Source organism: Thamnophis elegans, chromosome 6 (assembly GCF_009769535.1).
Source record: "Thamnophis elegans isolate rThaEle1 chromosome 6, rThaEle1.pri, whole genome shotgun sequence".
NCBI classification, from domain to species: Eukaryota; Metazoa; Chordata; class Lepidosauria; order Squamata; family Colubridae; genus Thamnophis; species Thamnophis elegans.
Window position 1 is genome coordinate 18,427,033 of NC_045546.1, and position 22,225 is coordinate 18,449,257.

The 22,225-nt window shown below is 40.4% G+C and overlaps 1 protein-coding gene across 1 annotated transcript; it reads left to right on the forward strand.

Annotated features, from left to right (window-relative positions):
• Positions 1-22,070, forward strand: ACAT1 (acetyl-CoA acetyltransferase 1). The gene is made up of 12 exons (XM_032219454.1): positions 1-127; positions 3,995-4,042; positions 5,377-5,494; positions 6,300-6,395; positions 7,597-7,697; positions 8,876-9,019; positions 11,765-11,915; positions 15,666-15,761; positions 16,672-16,785; positions 17,902-17,966; positions 19,300-19,457; positions 20,784-22,070. The coding sequence occupies exons 1-12, from the start codon at positions 92-94 to the stop codon at positions 20,902-20,904; spliced, it is 1,248 nt and encodes a 415-aa protein (XP_032075345.1). The 5' UTR covers positions 1-91; the 3' UTR covers positions 20,905-22,070.
• The last annotated feature ends 155 nt before the right edge of the window (positions 22,071-22,225 follow it).

Consider the following 22,225-nt stretch of genomic DNA (forward strand, 5'->3'; position numbering starts at 1 on the left):
GGGGGCGTGGCGCTCGTGCTGGTGAAGGTGACGGCGGAGGTGCTCCTTGCTGTTTCCAGACGTTGAGGCGGTCGAAGTGCGGACGGCAGGGATGCAGTGCGGACGGCAGGTAGCGAAGCCCCTTCGGGTGAGTAGCGGCCCGGGACGGAGCCGGGAGACCCCGGAGATACATGTTTGGTCGGGGTAGCTTTGGGGGAGGCCCCTCGTCGTTGACCGCCACGACATCCTTCCTCTAAAGGAAGAGGAGTGTGTGTGTGTATGTGTGTGTGTAAGGTGTGCAAGCTATGCAAACTGCATGTTTGTTTGCCAGAAGGTCGAGGGTGGAAGAGGATCCCCTGCATTTAGGGAGCAATCCGCCAGCTTTCACGTTGATGGGAGGTGTGACTTGTTTAACAATGAAATACAGATAGTCCTCGATTTACAACGATTCATTTAGTGACCGTTCAAAGTTACACCGCTGAAAAATGTGATTTATGACCGTTTTTCAAGCTTACAACCGTTGCAGCATCCCCGTGGTCACATGGTTTACCTACAGATGCTTGGCCATTGGCTCACGTTTATGACGAGTTGCAGTGTCCTGGACTCGTGTGATCCCCTTTTGCGACCTGACAAGCAAAGTGAATGGGGAAATCAGATTCACTTAACAACCGGGCTACTAATTTAAGAAGTGCAGTGATTCACTTAACAAATGTGGTGAGACCCATCGTAAAATGGAGCAAACTCACTTAACAAATTTCTCACTTAACAACATAAATTTTGGGCTCAGTTGTGGTCGTAAGTAGAGGACCACTTGTAAATTCCTTGGACAAGTGGTTGGTACAGGGCACGTCTCCAAATTTGGTGTCTCTGCTGAACTGGTTGACTGGTTGATTGATTATGTGCCATCAAACGTTTTCAACACCTAGCAACTACATAGATAGATTTTGGGTCTCCCAGTGATCAAAGGGGTCCTCCCTGCCACTGTCCCTGAATTTTACCACCTTGCTGTGGTCATCCTCTTCTCTTTTCTTCCACCTTTCCCAGCTGTTCCAGAGAGCTGGGTTTTGCCTAATGGGTCCAAATTAAGATAATTTTAAACTGAACCTTTGGGCTTCAGACAAAAACTTTGGGTTAATTTGTTGAATGATTGATTTATTTTTGATTGATTTATTTTGTTTTGGCTGTCCACAGTATTCTCGGAAGTCGTCTCCAACACAGAAATTAAAATGCATCAATACTCTTGTGGAAGTGATTCATAAACTTTATAAACTTTATTCTCTCTATCTCCCTCCCTCCCTCCATCTCCACCTCTCCCTCTCCCTCCAACACTGGTGATCTATTTTTGGAAAAATATAAATGTTCCACAAAGTGACTGGTGGAAATAAGGAGGAAAGGAAAAGATCAAAGGAGTCAATCTTTTGCTTCTTCCACAGTGTGTTTGGATTAGCTGTGATGTTAGTGGAGATTTAGCACACTTTAATTTTTTTCCAGTGAAACAGTTGTGTGAGGAAACTGTGTGCAGCATGTAATATTTCTCTGTGCTAGGAGAAGACTAACTGGATTCTTAGCTTCCGATTCAGCTCTTTAAAGTAACATTAGTTTGGTTTGAAATGCTTTGTTAAATGAAAGGTATATAGTGTCCATTGCTTCCACTCTTTCTAGTAATAGTAAAAAAAGGCAGTGATCTCATGGTGGTCTCATGTGCAAGGGGTATTAATGAGATGTGACACCTCCCCTTTTTGGCAATAGATGTTCTCTATTTTTTTTCTGGGTAGTTCTCAAATTTGCTGCTTTGAGTGTGATATTGTTTCTATAACTGGAATCATTTATGAATAGGACTCTTGTGTTTATCATTTGTATGCAAACAGATAAAAAGAAGAATTAATCAGTAAACCCACGATGCCGAAATGTTTGCTATGGCAAAACAGTTCAAATAAACTTAGATACAGAACCCAACTTTAAGCTTTAAATAACAATTAGACAATACCAATAGAATCAGAGCAGAGGTGGGTTGTTGCTGGTTTGGCCCGGTTCTGCCGAACCAGTAGTTGCGGCGGGGGGAGGCTCCCACCCGCTTCTGTGCACGCGCATGAGCAAAATGATAGTAAACTGGTTAGCAACCCACCTCTGAATCAGAGAGTAAAATAAGCAGCACTCATCCATCTAGGCTACTACACCCAAGGACATTTTTGCCATTTTACAGCAACTGTTGCTTAACTGATAAGAATCTAAGTGTTAAAATATTTCTATTTATGTGGTAGAATGCTACCCTGAACTACTGGTATCCATTGTAATATGTGAATAGGGAAAAAAATGTATGGAAATGTTTGGAATGTGTGAGGTTAGGAAAGCCACACAAAACCTGTAAATAACAAGATTTGATCAATGGACAAGTACAAAATAAGTGCTAAGTCCAGGCAAAGGGTATCAAGTTGGAAGAAATGGGTGAAAGGTCAAAAAGAAGAGATTGTGTATCAGGATATTGTAAGGAAAATAACAAAAACAGCATTGTTCTGATGAAAGAAACGTCCTTCTGGGTTCGGCTCCAAGTGGGGAAAAAGACACTGGAGACAAGGAGGCTGCTTGGAAAGATGGTTTATTGGTGGACAGGACCACCATGGCTTGAGCCCTGAACAGAAAAGGTGATCACATGCTTCAATGTTGGTGGAGAAGAAGAGAAGGAAGGACTGAGATGCTGAGTCCCTGGTTTTATGCCCTCTCTGGCCTTTGATCTTGAGCTTGTATTCTGATTGGTTGTCAGACTCCCATGGGGCCATGCAGGGGCAACTCTCTATAGGCTGCATTTTGAATCCAGGTTTGGTTGAGTTCTCAGATGCCATGTGGCGAGTTGGGTAAAGGGCCAATATTATCATGCCTTAATCCCATTCCCCTGGAGCTGAAGGGGAGAAGTCTTTATTATGTAACGGGACTAGCTAGGCCTTCTTAATGGCCCATTGACAAAGTGGGGATGGGCAGGAAGCTACAGGCAGCTATTCTGTCTTTTAAAACATGTTTCTTTCTTTTCACATCCAGAGAAATATTCTGCCTTTTCAATATTTCCTAGGATATTTCATTTTTCTGGGAGAGGGCTGGGTGATAACTTCCTACAATTCCATTAAAATCAAGTTGAGAAATCAAGCGGCTATAACAAGGTCTATTGAAACACATTAGATTCCTGGCAATTGACTGCTTAACTCACAGGCAGGCCAAAAGAACCAAGAGGGGACATAGTTCAATATACCTAGAAGTAGATACATCCCTAGGAGATGGCAAGGCAGAAGTCAATAAAAGTTCTAACCTTACAGGGGGTGAAGGAGAGTATCAGTAGCTGTATACATTCATCATCCCTTTCTTTACACTCACTTTGGGCTACTTATCCAGGTATAGAAAATGTGAATGAAATTAATGAATGACTTTTATTGTAATAACTTTGTTCATGTTTCCTACTCTATATCCTCCACCGCTTTCATGTCTACTTATGGATCTCTATGCAGTTTGTATTATGGAGCATCATGTCCCAAAGGTGCTTTTTTGAAGAGGTAACTGGGCTTTCTGGTTTTTTTTCTTTTCTTTGAAGAGGTTTCACTTCTCATCCAAGAAGCTTTTTCAATTGTGACTGGGTGGTGGGGAATGGAAGGCTTGTCTATTCCATTCCAATCCTTCCATTCCCATCATCCAGTCAGAGCTGAAGAAGCTTCTTGGATGAGAAGCAAAACCTCTTCAAAGAAAAAAAAATCCCAGAAAATCCAGTTACCTCTTTAAAAAATCACCTTTGGGATAATCATGACCTGAATGACTGAGAATCTCCATAAGCATATAGAGCATAATATACCTTTAACAATGAACATACTTAAATTTTAACAGTTAGGTATCACTGGTATGATTCAGTAAACCATTATCCTTCTTGATGATCTCTAGTCCAAAAAAATGTGACAGTAGTGTAGACCTGATCTTTCTGTTCTGCAGGTTAAAAGTTTATGCCATATTACAATAGATGCTGTAATCTGTTTTGCAGGCATTAAGATTTTCAAGCCGAGGCTACTCATCACAACGTGGTTTAAATGTGAGTGTTGCTAAAACAATATCATAGAATAGTGGCTCCAAACTATGCTTATTTGATAAAGATTTAGTGTTTATCTACTAGATGTAATTAGAAAAGCACGGGAAAGAACAATATATTGTTGCATGTAGTTTTGTTCTAAATACACTGCAAAAATACAGTAAGCAACACTAAATTATTAGTTTTAATGCATTTCTAAAATTACGTGGCTTTCTCAGACCTCTGATGCCAAAATAAGCCAAATGGTGCCTAGAATGCCACAGATGCTTTTGCTATAGACTAGTTATAATTTGACTCACATATATTGTCATAAAACCTTTACTATTTTCCTTAATCCTTGAAACTATTAATACATTTAAATTATCATACTTTTTAACCCTCTCTTGAAAGAACAGAAAGTTTAGGAATGGTTTAGGTTGTTTAATTAGCAACTGTAATTTTGCTGAGAAGTTAGTATACTGCATTTAAATAAATATATTTTTCGGTTTGCAGGATGCTCCTGAGGGGTTGAGGTCCCCCCAAAACAAGCAAAAAAACGGCCCATTTTTTGCAAAAACAGGCCCGTTTTTTGTCAAAAGAATTGCATGCATAGCCTTATGGAGGCTTATAGAGTGCTGCTGGGGGCTGGGGGGGGGCAAAAAGGCCGTTTTTTCTCATTTCTGCCCTTCCCAGCCCCCAGGAGCTTTCTGAAAGCCTCCATAAGCGTATGCACGGCCATTTTGATGAAGGGGCAGGATTTCGGGAGGCAAAAAATGCTATATTCAGTGTATAAGACGCATCCAGATTTTCAGCCTCTTTTTTGAGGAAAAAAGGTGCGGTCTTATTCTCCGAAAAATACGGTAGATTTGTATCGCTTCAATAATCAACAGTATACATTGAATATTCTTAAAAACTAAAACAGGGGTATCAAACTTGATTTCATTGAGGGCTGCATCAGGGTTGTGTTTGACCTTGAGGGGCCAGAGTAGGCCTGACAAGTGTGGGTGTGACCAGCTCAACATCACTCGTGTCGGGGGCACCTGTGGTGGCCCAAGTGCTCTGCCAGTGAAAACGGGCTCCTGAGCTCTGTTTTTGGCTGCAACAGCTTCCTGCAACCCTCTAACAGCGAAAATGGAGCTTGGGAGGGCCGCCAGCGAGCTCCTCGATCTCCATTTTCACTGGCAGAGGCACCGCAGGCTGGTCTTTTGCTATTCCCAGGACGGCCCCGTGGGCCAGATCTAAGCACCCCACTGGCCAGATCCGGCCCCCAGGCCTTGAGTTTGACACCCCTGATCTAAAGTATAATTCTGAAAACACTTTCACTTACACTAAACAGATGCAATGCTTTTCCTTTTCAGGAGGTAGTTATTGTGAGTGCTGTCCGGACACCAATAGGATCTTTCCAAAGTTCCCTTTTCTCACTGCCAGCCACTAACCTTGGTTCCATTGCAATTAAAGGAGCAATAGAAAAAGCAGGTACGTAAAGAAGGTCTGGTTTTGCTTTAGTCCTATTATTTAATCTTATTCATTTTACCAGTGAAGATAATGGAGTGAATTGAGATGGTGAAATTCAAGTTTCAAGTTTAATTTTATTTATAGGCCGCCCAATCCCGGAGGACTCCGGGCGGCTTACAGAGAGGGGAAAGAAAAGAAAAATAAAATAGACATGTTAAAAAACAACACAGATACATTCATTTCAGTCGGGGCTGGACCTCAACAATGAGGTCAACAGCCCCAGGCCTGCCGGAATAGCCAAGTCTTGACAGCTTTTCTGAAGGCCATGAGAGTGGGTGACGCCTGGATTTCTGGGGGTAGTTCGTTCCAAAGGTCGGGGCAGCCACAGAGTAACACCAAAGATACCTGTTGTAACAGTATATTCTTCAGTATGTGCTCCTAAGATTCCTTTCTTTCTTTCTCACTCTTTTTTTCTGGATTATATAAAATAGTCAATCCATCTTAACCTTCTTGTATTTATCTGAAAGGTAAGAAATATGAACATCAGTGCACTGAATTTTATAGTTTTGAACCAATTTTTGCTTATTAGAGCTTTAATAGCAAAAGACTTCTCTAGCTGCATTCGGCTGGATGCCATTATGTACAGTACATGATTGATATCTTTCAGAGGGAGTTTTCTGGGAGATTCCAATTTTTGTTTGCTGAATTTTGCACATTCTGTTTTCTGAGGAGACACGGGTTACAGGTGTCTTATTTTTGAATCTTTATTGGACTTAAGTTACAAAGCTATCCCTTCCATAATTATCATACATATTCCTCTTATTAGGTATCCCTTCTCAAGAAGTGAAAGAAGTATACATGGGAAATGTTATCCAAGCTGGAGAAGGACAGGCTCCTGCACGACAAGCAACCCTTGGTGCCGGTACGAAGATTCTTTCCATTATTTGACATATATCTGAGATTGATTTCAGTAAATAAAAACGTATTAGATGCAGTTAGATCAGGGGTGTCAAACTCAAGGTCCGTGGGCCAGATTTGGCCTATCGGGGCTTAAATCTAGCCCACGGGGCTGACCTGGAAATATCAAAGGACCAACCTGAAGTGCCTCTGGCGGATAAAATTGGCTGCGTGCGCCAGAAACGGCCCACCAAAAGGACCAAAAACAGGGCCAAAAACAGCCAGCAGAGTGCTGCAGGTGGCCACGGAGGGAGAAAATGAGGCACAGGGGGGACGCACACAGATCCCCCACGCCCCATTTTGGCCAGCAAGGTGCAGCAGGAGGCCACCCACCTGCCCCCCTCCCCCGCCGGCCCATGGGGGAGAATTAGAATGCTGATCCAGTTTGACACTCCTGAGTTAGGTAGTCTCTCAAGGTCTGTTTGTAATATGCTAAAATGAGCCAGCAGTGTGCAGCAGCTGCCAAAAAAGCCAACACAGTTCTAGGCTATATAAACAGAGGGATAGAATCAAGGTCAGGTGAAGTGTTAATACCACTTTATAATGCCTTGGTAAGGCCACACTTGGAACCCTGCATTGAGTTTTGGTCGCCACGATGTAGAAAAGATGTGGAGACTCTAGAAAGAGTGCAGAGAAGAGCAACAAAGATGACCAGGGGACTGGAGGCTAAAACATATGAAGAACAGTTGCAGGAACTGGGTATGTCTAGTTTAATGAAAAGAAGGACTAGGGGTGACATGATAGCAGTCTTCCAATATCTCAGGGGTTGCCACAAAGAAGAGGGAGTCAAACTATTCTCCAAGGCACCTGAGGGTAGAACAAGAAGCAGTGGGTGGAAACTAATCAAGGAGAGAAGCAACTTAGAACTGAGGAGAAATTTCCTGACAGTTAGACCAATTAATCAGTGGAACAGCTTGTCTCCAGAAGTTGTAAATGCCCCAACACTGGAAGTCTTTAAGAAGATGTTAGATAGCCATTTGTCTGAAATGGTGTAGGGTTTCCTGCTTAGGCAGGGGGTTGGACTAGAAGATCTCCAAGGTCCCTTCCAACTCTGCTGCTGTATTGTATTGTATTAAATAGGAGACGTTTTTGTGATACGTCATATTTACATTTTGCTTGCAGTTCTTTTCATTATTGTCTAATTAGTTTATCTTTATTTGGCACAGGCTTACCAGTTTCTACTCCTTGCACAACCGTCAACAAAGTTTGTGCTTCTGGAATGAAATCTATTATGATGGCAGCTCAGAGCTTGATGTGTGGGAGTCAGGTAGGATATTCTGTACTTTCACAATTTGTGTGTGTGTGTGTGTGTATGCATGTGTGTGTGTGTGTGTGTGTATATGTTGCATTTGTGCTGATAAATAATACATACATACATACATACATACTTTGAACTTTATTTCGAGCTAAAGAAAGCTACAGTTCTTAGTCTACAAATGACCGTTGTTGGTTAAAAAAGTGATTGAATTATTGAACTGATACTCTGAACATCAAATGAAAAATATCAACGGAAAGATTAGAAAAATATTTCTATCCCAGTTGCTGGTGACTGAATTTTTTAAAAAAATGTGTAATGTATCCTTTTTTGGAAAGGCTATTTTTACTACTATTTATTTCAGTATTTCCTAATTTACAAGAATTATGCACAATTTGATACTTTGTTGATCAATAAATGAGCATGTTATATGTTTAGGTGACTTTTAGATTTTTTTTTCTTTTTATTTGGTTTTTTATTTTTTGGTTTTGGTACATTGCTTTTTTGTATTGTTTTAATGGATATTTTAAAAACAAAATATTGCAGTAAAATGAAATATGTCAGTGAGGTTTTTTTTACATGCATACACACGTGGAAAATTTTAATATAGGTCTTTCAGTTTTTGTCTGCAAGAAGATACAAAGCTTAAATCCTTCCTTGCACTAGTAGACTTCTGCTAGCTCTTTATTTAGGTCCTTTTTAATTTCAGCGCCCTCAGAATTTTCTACATAAGTTTGAGGGACCTCTGGAGTTATTTGGAAGTGACGTATTCTCTCTTTCTGCTCTATCATGGACACATTTCTGGTGGTGGAAGTGTACAACTGGATTCAATTCCAAGTATCATCTTTTAACCTCTTGCGGGGTGGAATCTGGGCAACTGAATGGAGCTAGCAGAGTGTTTTAATGGCCGGATGCCGTCCTTGTCGCCAATGCATAGTTTTGTTCAGGAGATATATTCTCAGTGTGCCCACTCAGAGAGAGAAATAACTGCCTCTACCTAGGATCGAACTTACAGCCTCCTGATTGTGAGGCCAGAGTTCCGCCTCTAGGTCACTGCACCACTCCATTCAATTCCAAGTATCTCTTTTCATGTTGTTACATGCATGCATACGTGTCTGTCTGTCTGTCTGTATGTATGTATGTATATGTATATGTATATGTGCTAAATAGCTGTAAAATCTACTGAACAGGATGTGATGGTGGCTGGAGGGATGGAAAGCATGTCAAATGTCCCTTACACCATGACCAGGGGAACAACGCCTTATGGAGGAGTAAAGCTTGAAGATTTGATTGTCAAAGATGGCTTGACAGATGTCTACAACAAGATCCACATGGTAAATGCTAATGTCTTGTGGTTATATTTCATTTTTAAACTTTTAAATCATTTTTCAATAAAAACAAATTGCTACACTTCATTTAACACATAGCTTTTCCCAATCCTGATGGCACAGAGTTGGAAGGGACCTTATAGGTCATCTGGTCCAACCCCCTACTCAAGCAAGAGACCCTACATCCGTGATGGTGAACAGGTGGCACGTGGAGCCATGTCTAAGAACACGCAAGGCGTTGCCCTGTCAGCTCCAGCACGCATGCGCCTGGTGGCCAGCTGATTTTCGGCCTTGATTTTTGGCCTTTTTTCACCCTCCGGAGGGTTTGCTGAAGCCTCTAGAGGGCGAAAAACTGCCCAATGCACAAACTGGAAGTTTGGGGACGGACTTCCAATTTCCGTGTTTAGCAGTTTTTTCGCTCTCCCCAGGCTCCTAGAAAGCCTCTGGAGCTTGGGGAGAGCGAAAAATGGACTCACCGGGCCCACTGGAAATCGGAAAACGGTCCGTTTCTGGCCTCTAGGGGGGTGGGGGAGGCTGTTTTCGCCCTCCCCAGTCTCCCAAGAAACGGCCCGTTTTCCAATTTCCACATTTCCATGTGCGCATGTGCAGGGCAGTGTGTGTGTGTGTTGGGGGTGTCATGAGTTCATGTGCATGGGGCACGGCACAGGGGGGCACTGAATTATGGGGGCACTAAATCATGGGGTGAGTGGGCACGCGAGCATGCGCGACTGCACGCACACATGTGCTTTTCGCACTCGAGGCAAAAAAGGTTTGCCATCACTGCCCTACACCATTTCTGACAAATGGCAGTCCAATCTCTTCTTGAAAGTCTTGGGCAGAACTGCATCTTATAGAATGGTGCCTGGCCCAGAAAGCAACAGTAATTGAGTTTTTCTTTTCCTGTTTTAATCACATATCCTATTGTCATTATTTTATAATTGATGGCCATTTATATGAAGCAGACAATAGTCAGACAAATGACTATTACTAGGAATGGGAGAACTCAGCAACCGAATGTTTTATAAACCTCCCGGAGGTTTTGGGAATTGAGCAACGTATCAATTTTAATCATAAAATAGAATAAAATATAATTTGAGTGCTAGCCTCTTTTGGAATTGTTTCCACAAAGTTCATAGAGTTAGGTGCCTGGTATTCCATTGTCACAGTCACAGTTGTATCTTTTATTTGGACACTATCATTTGCTACTGGGACATGGCTATGCAAGTTGTTTAGCTAGACTCTAATATTCAAATATTGGTTATCTCTTCACAATACAAGAGACTTTTAAGAAGCGCTGTGCGTATTGTTTTTCTGTTTTAACATTTTAAAAAAAGTTTTCCCCCCAAGTTAGCTTATTAGTAGGAACAAACAGGTAAAAGCTTATTTTGATTACTTAGAAGCTGTTATCAGAGACTCTATGGACCCGGGATGTCAAACTTGATTTCATTGAGGGCTGCATCAGGGTTGTGTTTGATCTTGGTGGGGAGGGGGGAGAGATGGCCAGGGTGGCTGCAGCCAGCTCTACATCATTCATGTTGGGGGCACCTGTGGGGGCCCAAGTGCTCTGCCAGCGAAAACGGGCTCCCGAGTTCCGTTTTCGGCTGCCACAGCCTCTTGCAACCCTCTGCCACTGAAAATAGAGCCCGGGAGGGCCACATGTGGCCCTCCCTAGCTCCATTTTCATTGGCAGAGGGTTGCAGAAGGCTTTGGCAGGTGAAAACAGTTCGGGAGCGGCTTTTTGCTGGCAGAAGCACCGCGGGCTGATCCTTCATTGTTTCCAGAGCGGCCCCCCAGGCCAGTTCTAAATACCCCGTGGGCCGAATCCGGCCCCCGGGCCTTCAGTTTGACAACCCTGCTATAGGCAAACACTCTGCTATCATGAACACCCATGGAGTTGGTGGTTTACAATCTTCTAAAATTACCTGAAAGGCTAAGGCCTTTTTGCTGCAGTAATTTAAAAACCTTTTTTCTATTCAAATCGTTTTTATTCCTTTTCCTATTGGGGCATAATTAATAAAAGTCATCTCGAGTATGATCAATTGTAACTCATCACAGTTGTAACTCATGATAGTTGTGAACTAAGTGGTCACCTGATTTGTATGACTTTTTTTGCCCTGGTTGTTAAGTGAATCATTCTCATTAAGTGAATTGGTAGTTATTATCCACTGGGGGTTATTAAGCAAACAGATGGTTCGCTATGGTGCAGTTTTCCCAAAAACTGGAAGTAAGTGCCAGTTTTGTGCAAATATATACATAAAATGTGGCTATGTGTCCATGGGACATTGTAAATGGCCAGAAATGTGGTCTGATTGCCTAGCGCCCAAAGTCTGATCATGTGACCACAAGAGGGGTGACCGTCGGAATTTCGAATCTGGGTCATATGTACCACTCAGGGGGAGCCTGTTGAATGGCTGTTAAGTGACCAATCATAAGTCAAGGACTGTCTATACTATTTTAAAGTTCCAGTGAACATGAGCAAAGAAAGTTTAAAATAGTACAGGTACTATACATATACTACGCAGAAGTTCATTTATTCAGTTAAATTATCAATTGCTGAAAAAGTTTTAGTTCAAAGCTGCTACCCATTACCTTATAATGCATGTGATTTGAATTAATCTTAAATTTCATTAGGAATTTAAGATTAATTCAAACCACAGGCACTATAAGTAAATTATATGCAGCATGAGGTACGGAAATGATCTCTACCCTTTACAAAGCCTCATATGTCCCTTTCCCCCTGATTTCCCCCAGGGTAATTGTGCTGAGAATACCGCTAAGAAATTTTCTATATCACGGGAAGATCAAGATACTTACGCTATAAAATCGTATACCAAAAGCAAGGAAGGTTGGGAATCTGGAATATTTGCCAAGGAAATTGTGCCTGTTACTATTTCTCAAAAAGGTAATATGGATTAATATACAATACCTTCTCCATTTTAAATTGTTTTGATACATGGCATGCTTCATTTTCCGAATGTGAACTCCAATATAGTAGCAGTAGAATGGATAAGAGGACTTCGTTTTTCTTTTTTTTTTTTTTCATTTTCAATTTTGTACATTCACTTATATACGGGATATTTGCAATAATAATAATATAATAGTAAGAAAAAAAAAAAACCCCAACCTAAACACAACTCATAAACCCAACCTATCACTTTCATACACCCCTTCTTCTCCCCCTCCAACTTTCCTTTCTCCCTCCAACGATCACCCCTCCTACTTCCCTTTCCCCTCCTATCTTCCTTTCTCGCCTTCCTCACCCTCCTTCCCCTCTCATCCTCCTTACATTCCCCTCTTCCTCCCTCCTTACTTCTCCCTCTTCCTTTCCTCTACTTCTCACTATGGTGCATTTCTCTATTCCTTACGCCAAAAAGAAAAAAGAAAGGAAAAAAGCAATAAGAAAAAAAAAGAGAAAAATAAAAAGAAAAGATAAGGAACAACAGTATACAAGTGTATTCTTCTTATTCTATATATTGAAACTATATCTCCACCCACCCACCCACCCCCAATGAACCCCCCTCCCTAACCCCCTCCGACTTCCCAGGTCACACACCCGGCATAGTTCAGTACCATTCACCTTCAAAATATCTTATTAACAATAATAATGAAAATAAAATAAAAAAAACACTCCGAAAAAGAAAAAAAAAACAAAAACAAAAAAGTAAATAAAAAAAAATTGAAAAATCTTTTGCATTATGCTCAGCCTCCCATCATTCTTAAAATTTAAACAGTGTGAGTCATTCCATTTATATTTTGTCCTCGTCCCTTACTTCTTGGATATTTACCCCCATCTTCCTGTAGACTCTCCAGATAGCCTTTCTTAACCTTATATTCAGATGTTAGTTTATACAAAAATCAATTTATCTTCATGCTTTCGCTACTCATCTTCCTATCCTTCGTTTCATGTCTCCATTCCTCCCAAGCCCAAATTGCATAAGATTAGGATCTCGCTCTTCACTTTAAAATCCTGAGCTTTTTATGTTATACTTCAAACATGTAAATTCATAAAATGTGTGCCCAAAATCCATACCAGTTCGTTCAATCCCAAGATCCCTTCATCAATATCCCGCTCCTCCTTCCTTTCTGCCCCACTCTTCCCAACTCCATTCATCCCAAACCGCAATTCAAATAAATCTTAGTCCCCGCTTTCCTCACAGAAAACGCTTCATGCGCAGTTTGGATTGAAATTCAAATAAGTCTTGTAAAAGTCCCGTATAATATCTGTCTAGAATAAGCAATGCTTCTTTCCATTCCTCATCAGTACACAGCTTTGCCATTTCATACCAAACAGAAATCCTAAAGTTTTAATCAGTCCAAAAGCTTAGAAAGTATTTTAAAGACGTCGCTGGGTCTATATTCTTTACTCTTCTGCCCTTCCGGAAAGAAAAGGCAACCCTCTGCCTTATAACCACGTGTCCCGCTGCTTTGAGAATATGACTGAATCCTCAGTTTCCGCTCTTCTGCCTCTCCAGTAGGGGGAGAACAACTCCCTCCTTCTTGTAACCAAGTGACTTGCTGCTTATCTTTCCTTCACCTTGTCCTTCCGCGTTTCCAAGTGAGTCAAGAAGCCCCGCCTTCAGAGTTTTATAATAAAAGTCCCGAGCTTCCGAAACAGAATTAATACGAAATCTTTGATTTTCAAATGTAACCGTGATTCCAACTGGAGCTTCCCATTTATATTTTATTTGACGATTTCTAAGTTCTTGGGTTAAAAAAGTATAACCTCTTCTTGCTTGCAGCATCTGGAGCGGGATCTCTTTAAAGACAAACAAATCATGACCATCGATTCGTAGCCTGTTATTGTAAAATTTTTGAGTAATCGCATTTCTGGATTCTCTTGTGAAAAAGTATATAATTATGTCTCTTGGAAGCTGTCGTTGCTCTGCTACACGCGAATTCTGGCGATAGATTTTTCGAATATTCCAATCAAAATTGAGTCCCGGACCTCCCACCGCTTGGCTGAAAGCTTCTACAAACGTCTGTTTCAAGTTCTCTCCTTTCTTTTCGGGCAGTCCTCTAACTCTTATTGCAGACGCCTTTCTGTTATAATTTATCATTGTAAGTTGTGTTTGAGTATCTGAAATCTCTTGTTGTAATGCTTGGATATTAGAAGTCAATTTAAAATTAGCCCCCTCCAAAGTTTCCAATTTCGTCTCCATTTCTTCAATATAATCTGTTAAAGTAGACGTGACTTCAAACATATTCGCATTTATCTGGGCAATTTTGGTCTGTATTTTATCGCATAAATCCAACACAAATTCTTTAATTTCTTTTCTAAAGTCATTAATTATTTGAAAGAGAAGCTCCTGTGTCAAGGAATCTCCAGTAGGTGGCGTAGGAGACAAAGGCAGCGATTTGGTAACAAGTTCTTTAAGCACGAGGGGGGAGGATTTTTTTGCCTGTTTAGACCTGGGAGACATTATAAATAAAATCTGAGAGTAGACAGATAAACAGTGTCTTCAGCTGGTCAGTTCTCCATAAATTATTTGTAGATTTGGCTCATTAATGAGTAGCGGTCTCCGGGGAAATAAAGCCAGTTAATTACGTCATCAATCACCAACACAGTAAAAGCGCCATTTTGTATCCCAATTGCGCAGAGAAGTTCAAAGGAAAAACAAGGCTGGTGTTTAGATAGTTAAAAAAAAAACACATCACAGAAGTGAGACCCGCTCGTATTATCTTAAAAACAATTTATCATTGTCCTGAGTGCGGGAGTCGGCTGTCTAGGGCTGCAAAAAGGCAGCTGCAAAGAACTGGCTGGAGATAAGAGCTCAGTTACGCTGGAACTATTCTCTGTTCGCAGCCCAAAAAAAAAAGGAAAAGGGCTGTGAACTACGAATAAATCCTAACACCTGAGCTTCTGCCTGCCCCTTTCTGCCCGAAAGGGATGATATCTATTGATCTTAATTAGATATACAAACCAGAACTTTAAGAGGGGCTCCGTTGAGCTCCTCGGCGACAGGCTCCTCCCACAGGAAGTCTGGACTTCGTTTTTCTTAACTGTTATTTGATTGATCTCTAATCAAATAATCTCCATTAATACATATTTGAAGAATTATAAGTAAAACATAATTTAAATCAGAATGTTCTGATTTTGATGATTTCAATGCCTTAACTTAAATCAATCCGCTCATATACTAGAGCTGTGATGGGGAACCTATGGCAGGTGTTCCAGAGGTGACATGCAGTGCCCTCTCTGATGACACGCGAGCCATTGCCCCAGTTCAGCTCTGCCATGCATGCACCTGGGCCTCCCGCCGGGCATCTGGTCTTTGGGTCTGCTTTGCATGCACGGGAGCCGTGCGTGCATGGGGGGGGGTGCATGCGGGACGCTGTGTGTGCATGTGCAGGATTGGGGGTGGGTGTATGAGTGGGAGGGGCAGAGCGGATTGCATTTTGGGGCTTCACGTGCACTTTGGGCACTCGGTTCAGAAAAGGTTAGCTATCACTGTACTAGACCAATGGAATATGAGATGGACGGGGCAAGAAATAAGATGATGCAAAAGATTCTTATGTGTTCAGCTGTCTTTTAAAAAATAAGAAAATTTTAACATTCAGCAGGTCACTGATAAAACTTGTTTGCTGGGTTGGACTTTGACTTTGGTCAAAGTTTCAAATCTTTTTTTTTTTTTAACTCAAATCTTTACTTTAGGGAAACCAGACACACAGGTTAAAGAAGATGAGGAATACAAGCGTGTTGACTTTAGTAAAGTTCCAAAATTGAAGACAGTGTTCCAAAAAGAAAATGGTAAGATTTGATATCCATTTTTAACGTGCTAGAATTTATTTCAGATCTTGGCTGTCTATGGTTTTTTTAAAGATAACAATAACAAATTTCAGTGGTATCAATACTCTTCCTATCTTGCATCTTCAAAGTTTCCATAGAGTGTCACGCATTCCAATATTTGAATGTCTTTTGCATGACTGTTCTACAGAGGGTTAGTTTGCAACCTATTTCTTGATTGATCGCTTGTTTAAGATTATCCCAGCTATGTTGGATTTAGACTGCTGTACATTTTATGACCATCATTTGACAGCAAGTGAAGTAGGAATTGATGACACCATAGGATAGTGCTTCTCAATTTTTTCCTTCATTGCTCTAAGCCAGGGGTGTCAAACTCAATTTCATTGATGGCCGCATCAGGGTTGTGTTTGACCTTGGGGGACCGGAGTGGGTGTGGCCAGGGTGAGCATGGCCAGGTCGACGTCATTCGTGTCAGGGGTGCCTGTTGTGCCCCGAGCGCTCTGCCAGTGAAAATGGGCTCCCAAGCTCCGTTTTTGGCTGCGACGGCCTCCTGCAGCCTTCTGCCAGTGAAAACAGAGCTCAGGAGTGCTGCGTGGGTTTTTGCTGGGAGAGGCACCGTGGGCCGGTCCTTCGCTGTTTCCAGGGCAGCCCCACAGGCCAGATCTAGGGCTAGATCTGGCCCACAGGCCTTGAGTTTGACACCACTGTTCTAAGCCATTTATTAGAAAGCCCTTATTTATATGTCCCTGCTATGATTGGTTAATTGGTTTGTGTGTCATTACCCAAAGGAAAAAAACTTTTATTCAATTTTGGTTAGTTTACCCAGATTTAGGAAGCGCCATTGTAGGAGAATGCATTATGCTGTAATTGTTCTTCCTAGTAAATTGTTTTCCCTTAATGAATTTTTTTCCAGGAACAGTCACTGCTGCCAATGCTAGTACGCTGAACGATGGAGCAGCTGCTTTGGTACTGATGACTTCAGAAGCAGCCAAAAGACTGAATGTGAAGCCATTGGCTAGAATCGTAGGTGAGAATCATCCTACCCTTTGGTGAAATCATTATATACAAGTAGTTCTCAACTTATAACAGTTCATTTAGTAACCACTCAGTTACAACAGAACTGAAAAATGTGGCATGACCATTTTTCACACAGTCATTGCAGCATTCACATGGTCCAAATCCAGATGTTTGACATCTGACTCAAATTTATGACGGTTGCAGTGTCCCGGAGTCATGTGATCCCCTTTTGCGACCTTCAGACAAGCAAAGTCAACGGGCAAGTCAGATTCATTTAACAACCGCGATTTACTGTTACATTTACTAATGTAACAACTGCAGTGATTCACTTCACAACTGTGGCAAGAAAGGTCATAAACGGGGCAAAATTCACTTAACAAATGTCTCACTTAACAACATAAATTTTGGGCTCCATTGTGGTTGTAAGTTGAGGGCTACCTGTATTTATATTTCCCTGAGTAAGACTAGTGGTGGATGTCTTCTTTTTATTTTGTTTTATCTGTGGATTGGGCAGGAAGGACAGATTTTTGAACAAGTAGTTTCAGCCAATTGCAATTTTGCCAAAAGCCAACATTTTAAAAAAATCCGAGGCTTTGGAACCTTTCGGTGCACTTCTCTTGTATGGACTTTTTAAAGTATCTTTTAAGACAGGGGTATCATAGCTAAGGCCCATCGCCTACATCCGTCCCGCAGGGTGCTTAGATCTGGCCCACGGGGCTGCCCTGGAAACACCGAAGGACCGGCCTGCGGTGCCTCTGCCAGCAAAAATGGAACTTGGGAGAGCCGCACGCATCCCTCCCGAGCTCTGTTTTCACTGGCAGAGGGTTGCAGGAGGCCGGCACAGCTGAAAATGGATCTGAGGAGCCCTTTTTCACTGGCAGAGTGCTTGGGCCACCATAGGCGCCCCCAACATGAGTGAGGTCAAGCTGGCCACACCTACCCCAAATCCCCGAGATCAAACACAACCCGGATGCAGCCCTCAGTGAAATCATGGAATGTTTTAAGGAATGAACTCTGAAATTGTGTTCCTGATAGAGGAATCATTGCCAGAATAAAATTCAATATTACGAAAAAGCACATTTAACAACAGGTTTCTTTTCTAATTCGTGTTTCTGTTCTTCTGAAGGTTTTGCAGATGCTGCTGTTGATCCTATTGATTTTCCCATTGCACCAGCACATGCGGTTCCTAAGGTGACCATCTCCTCAATCATTGCTCCCCATTTAGTTGCTCATTTAATTCTGCATTTAGTCTTCAGTGGAAATGTAATATAACGGAGTTTAAAATTAATTTCTAAAGTAGATTATCTGCTTTAGGTTTAAAAACAAATCTAAACAGTTATAAAAATTAACTACTTTGTGTTTGTGGTTTGCATTTTAGTTCTGATTAGTTTTGGAGAAATTAATGTCAGTTTGTATCTGAACAACTGAAATAAAATAATCAAGTGACTAAGTGACACTGCCACACTAGACATAATATTTAATTTAACATAATGTAATGTTTTCTGCTCACATTCTACTTTAAGACTGTGACCAAATGGGTCCATTTAGCATCTGGTCTAATGAAGAATTTTAGAGAATTCAAAAACTTCCTTTGTCTTATAAATACTATTATATTATGTGATATTTTAATTTACCAATATGTAAGCTTTGATATTTCAATGAATTTGGCTGTTTGGATTAACTGCAGTCTTTGCAAAGTATTTGCTCTTGTTCTGGCTTTGACAATATTTATGTTCTGTGTTCTGCAATGATGCAAGACCACTTATTGAAAATCAATTATATCCTCCTTTTTAGAATTCAATAATTAAAATAAAAATAAAAGGACAATTGGGACTGGAATTTGTCACTAAGTGACACAGTTGTAAAGTGTGACATCATGTGACCACGCTACTTAGTGATTATAGTTCCAGCATTTCTAGTTCCCACTGCTAAGTGAATCCCATGTTATGCATGGCATTATGTGGTCATCCATTTTTACCTGCTGACTTCCCCATTCACTTTGCTTATTGGAAGCTAGCTGTGAAGGTCACAAATGGAGAGATCATGGGACTGTGGGATGCTGCAAAGTTGTAATTGCAAGCTAGTTATTGGCCCCTTGATTGTGATCATGTGACCAATGGGTCACTGTGATAGCCAGAATTTTGAGGATTGGTCATAAATAACACTTGCTCACTGCCATTGTAAGTTTGACTGGTTGCTGAATGAGCAGTCATTCCCTTACTGCAATTGAACCGTAGATTTAGATAGATTGAATTGTTATCTGTAATTTACGGCTATGTTTGTGTGGTTTTCAGTATTTTTAAAAATGTGATTCTATTTTTCTAATTGTAATTAAGTTTCAGAATCTGTGTTTTTAGCTTCAAGGTTGAGAATTTTCATTTATTTTATTTATTTTCTGCTTTTTACTTGAATTATTTGTGGGTGTGTCAGGATCTGCTCATAAAATTCTGATAGTACAGCAAACAATATAAATATTATCTGTAGATACATACCAAGTTTTAAATAATGGTATTTTTCCTTTTAGTTACTTGCTCAGACAGGACTCAAAAAGGAAGATGTTAAAATGTGGGAAATCAATGAAGCATTCAGTGTTGTTGTCCTAGCTAACATTAAAATGCTAGATATTGATCCACAAAAGGTAAATATTCATGGAGGAGCAGTCTCTTTGGGACACCCAATTGGGTAAGTAAAAAAAAAATTATCTGGTAGTGGGAAATAATCAATCTTGTAGAGATAGTCCTCAATTTATGACTAATTGATCCCCAGTCATAAGGCATGCTAGTCATTAAATGGTTAATCGTGTGAATGCATCTAATTTTATGACCTTTATTGTGGAAGCTGTTCAGCCAATGAGTGCTTTTTGACAAAAACTGGAAGTAAATGCCAGTTTCCAACAAAAAATATCATAAATTGTGGTTGAGTGCCCAAAATATTATCACAATTTATTTATTTCACATCTTCCTGAAGTCACCTAACTCTCAAAAGCTATCTGTTTCTGCAACTATTTAATATAACCCAATACTGGGTTTTTAGTGAGATCCTTGCAATGTATTTAAATCACTGACAATTAGCATATCTTATACTGATTTTATTTCCGAGTAATATTCGAAGTACAACTCATTGAATACTTGTTCTTAACACATTGTAAAATGCTACATAGAAAATATTCACAAACTATTACTCAGATTTAAAAATCTCTTAAGAGATTTTTTTAGAGATTAAGCAACTAAGTGCCTCCAAATATTTCTAATATTAATTTGCATTTGCCCAGTATCCAGTAACACTAATTATGGGAGATGTAAGCTAGAAAGATTGGACAATAGAAGATTGCATATGCCCTATTTAAAGTTCCAGTTGTGCTGGAATGACAATTCATCTAAATAGTACTTACTTGAGAAACCTAGAATATTAGGAACACTAAACATTATTTGCTAGACTTTGTCTTCAAACTCAAAAGCAGTTGAATTATCTTTGTAGGAGTAGGAAAGCTATGACTTTCTAGAAATTTTTAGACTGCACCTTAGATCTTAAAGTCTTTGAATTTGCCACTTGAGATGATAATAGGAATCAAGTGACTGTAGGGTCTTCACTCCCTGCTCATGTATCTCTGCTTGGAACACAGTGCAGTATACACGAGTCATCTGAAAATCATTGTTTTTTCTGTTCTGCATTAGATAAAGCAGTGATCTTACCCAGTACAAAGCAGTTTTATTTTAGGGTCCCTACGCCCTGTCATTCTACAACTCTGACTTAGCGTCTTTCACATGGTAATCTTTATTTCTCGCTCTCTCTTTCCTTTTGACCTAATCCATATCTCGTCTTCTCCTCCTGGTGCTCAACACACACTGTTAAACCTTTGTGAGAAAGGAAGTGAAACTATCTGAATTAAACTCATTATAGGAACTATATGCTTAAACTGACTAACAACACTTGTTTACACAGCATAAGCTGAAAAGGCTAAGCAAAGAATCTGACTTAAAACTCTTTTCTTCTTCTTCTCTATTTCAGGATGTCTGGGGCAAGAATAGTTGTTCACATGACTCATGCCTTGAAACAAGGAGAACATGGCCTTGCTGGGATTTGCAACGGTGGTGGTGGGGCCTCTGCAATATTGATCCAAAAGTTATAGCTTCTGATCTCAAGCTCTAAGGCCCAACTTACGAATAGCTGTTACAACCGGGATTGGAATTGCAGTATAGAGGGTTAATTGTTAATTGTAATTAATGGCATTGTTCAACAAAATTATGTCTTCTTATTATAGCATGTTTTCATGCAAAATGTTTTTTTATATCTTGGACTCTAAAACATGTTAATTATCACCCAGTGCTGCAGCTATCATAACTATTTTAGAAACTTATCATTTGTCCTGCTCTCGTCACCGAATTTTAGACATTCTTTTGCTCTTTTCCCTCAGCCTCCTAGAATGAGGACAGTGGTTGTGCCATGCGTAATTTTGCCCAGAAAACAACTGCTTGGTTGGAGGAAAATAGTATAGAAGTAACACTGGATTATGTTTCCACAATTGGTAGAAATAAACAAGAAAGGCTATTGAATAAATATTTACCATACAACAATAATGAATTGAAAAGCAATCTTTGCCACTGAGCATTGTAGCTCTTCTGAAAGCTTACCTGTATGTACTCGCTTATACTTGTAACTGAGGAAAGTATGAAGGAAAACCTTTCAACTTGTAATAGCACATCACATTCTAGAAAAACCATTCCAGATAGTTAAGATGGCAATTGAACTATAAACAAGTTAAAATAGCAATTAAGGTCTGATATCTATAGATGGTTTCTGCACGATACAGCTTCATTCTAATTTACATACTATTGCCCATTAAAAAAAACACACACGCAGTGATGAGTTGTTTTGTAACTACTTTGCTCATTCAGCCTCATATATTTCAGTATAGCAAAAGAAAGCGGAAGCAGGGATTCGATTTTTAATAAGTACAGCAATATTCTTTTGCTTATGCAAAGCTTGATAAGAATTTTTCAATGAAAGATTAGAATGAGGTTGAAGACAGCATGCTGTCCACTGTGAGAAATAAAATGACCATTGGATTACCTGAAGGGTCCTTTTCTGTATGCTGCGATGAGAGTCCAAACATGGGTTAAATTCTGTCTGACTGCCCTGGACTGAACTGAAAGATCTTTAGCCACGTCTCCTCTTCTGGCTCCTCAGATTTTTCGATGAAGGCGTGGATCTGTAACACTGTTCAAATGTGGTTCCATTGAATCTTGTTCTTAGTTCAAGTCAACATAGTTGCATAAGTCAAGTCCGGTAACAAAGTCACAATTCCACAACAAGAAATGCAATGCATGTACACATGGAAGCTGTGTGAGAGAGAAACCCTAGGGCGGGGTTGGACTCTCCTTGCAGCGTACAGAAAAGGACCCTTCAGGTAATCCAATAGTCATTTTCCTGTATGCTGCTTGGAGAGTCCA

Excerpts from the sequence above, each read along its gene's own strand:
- ACAT1 (XM_032219454.1), top strand. The coding sequence starts at position 92 with ATGCAGTGCGGACGGCAGGTAGCGAAGCCCCTTCGG. Across the intron at positions 128-3,994 it reads AGGTAGCGAAGCCCCTTCGG|GCATTAAGATTTTCAAGCCG; the intron begins GTGAGTAGCGGC and ends TCTGTTTTGCAG. Across the intron at positions 19,458-20,783 it reads TCTTTGGGACACCCAATTGG|GATGTCTGGGGCAAGAATAG; the intron begins GTAAGTAAAAAA and ends TCTCTATTTCAG.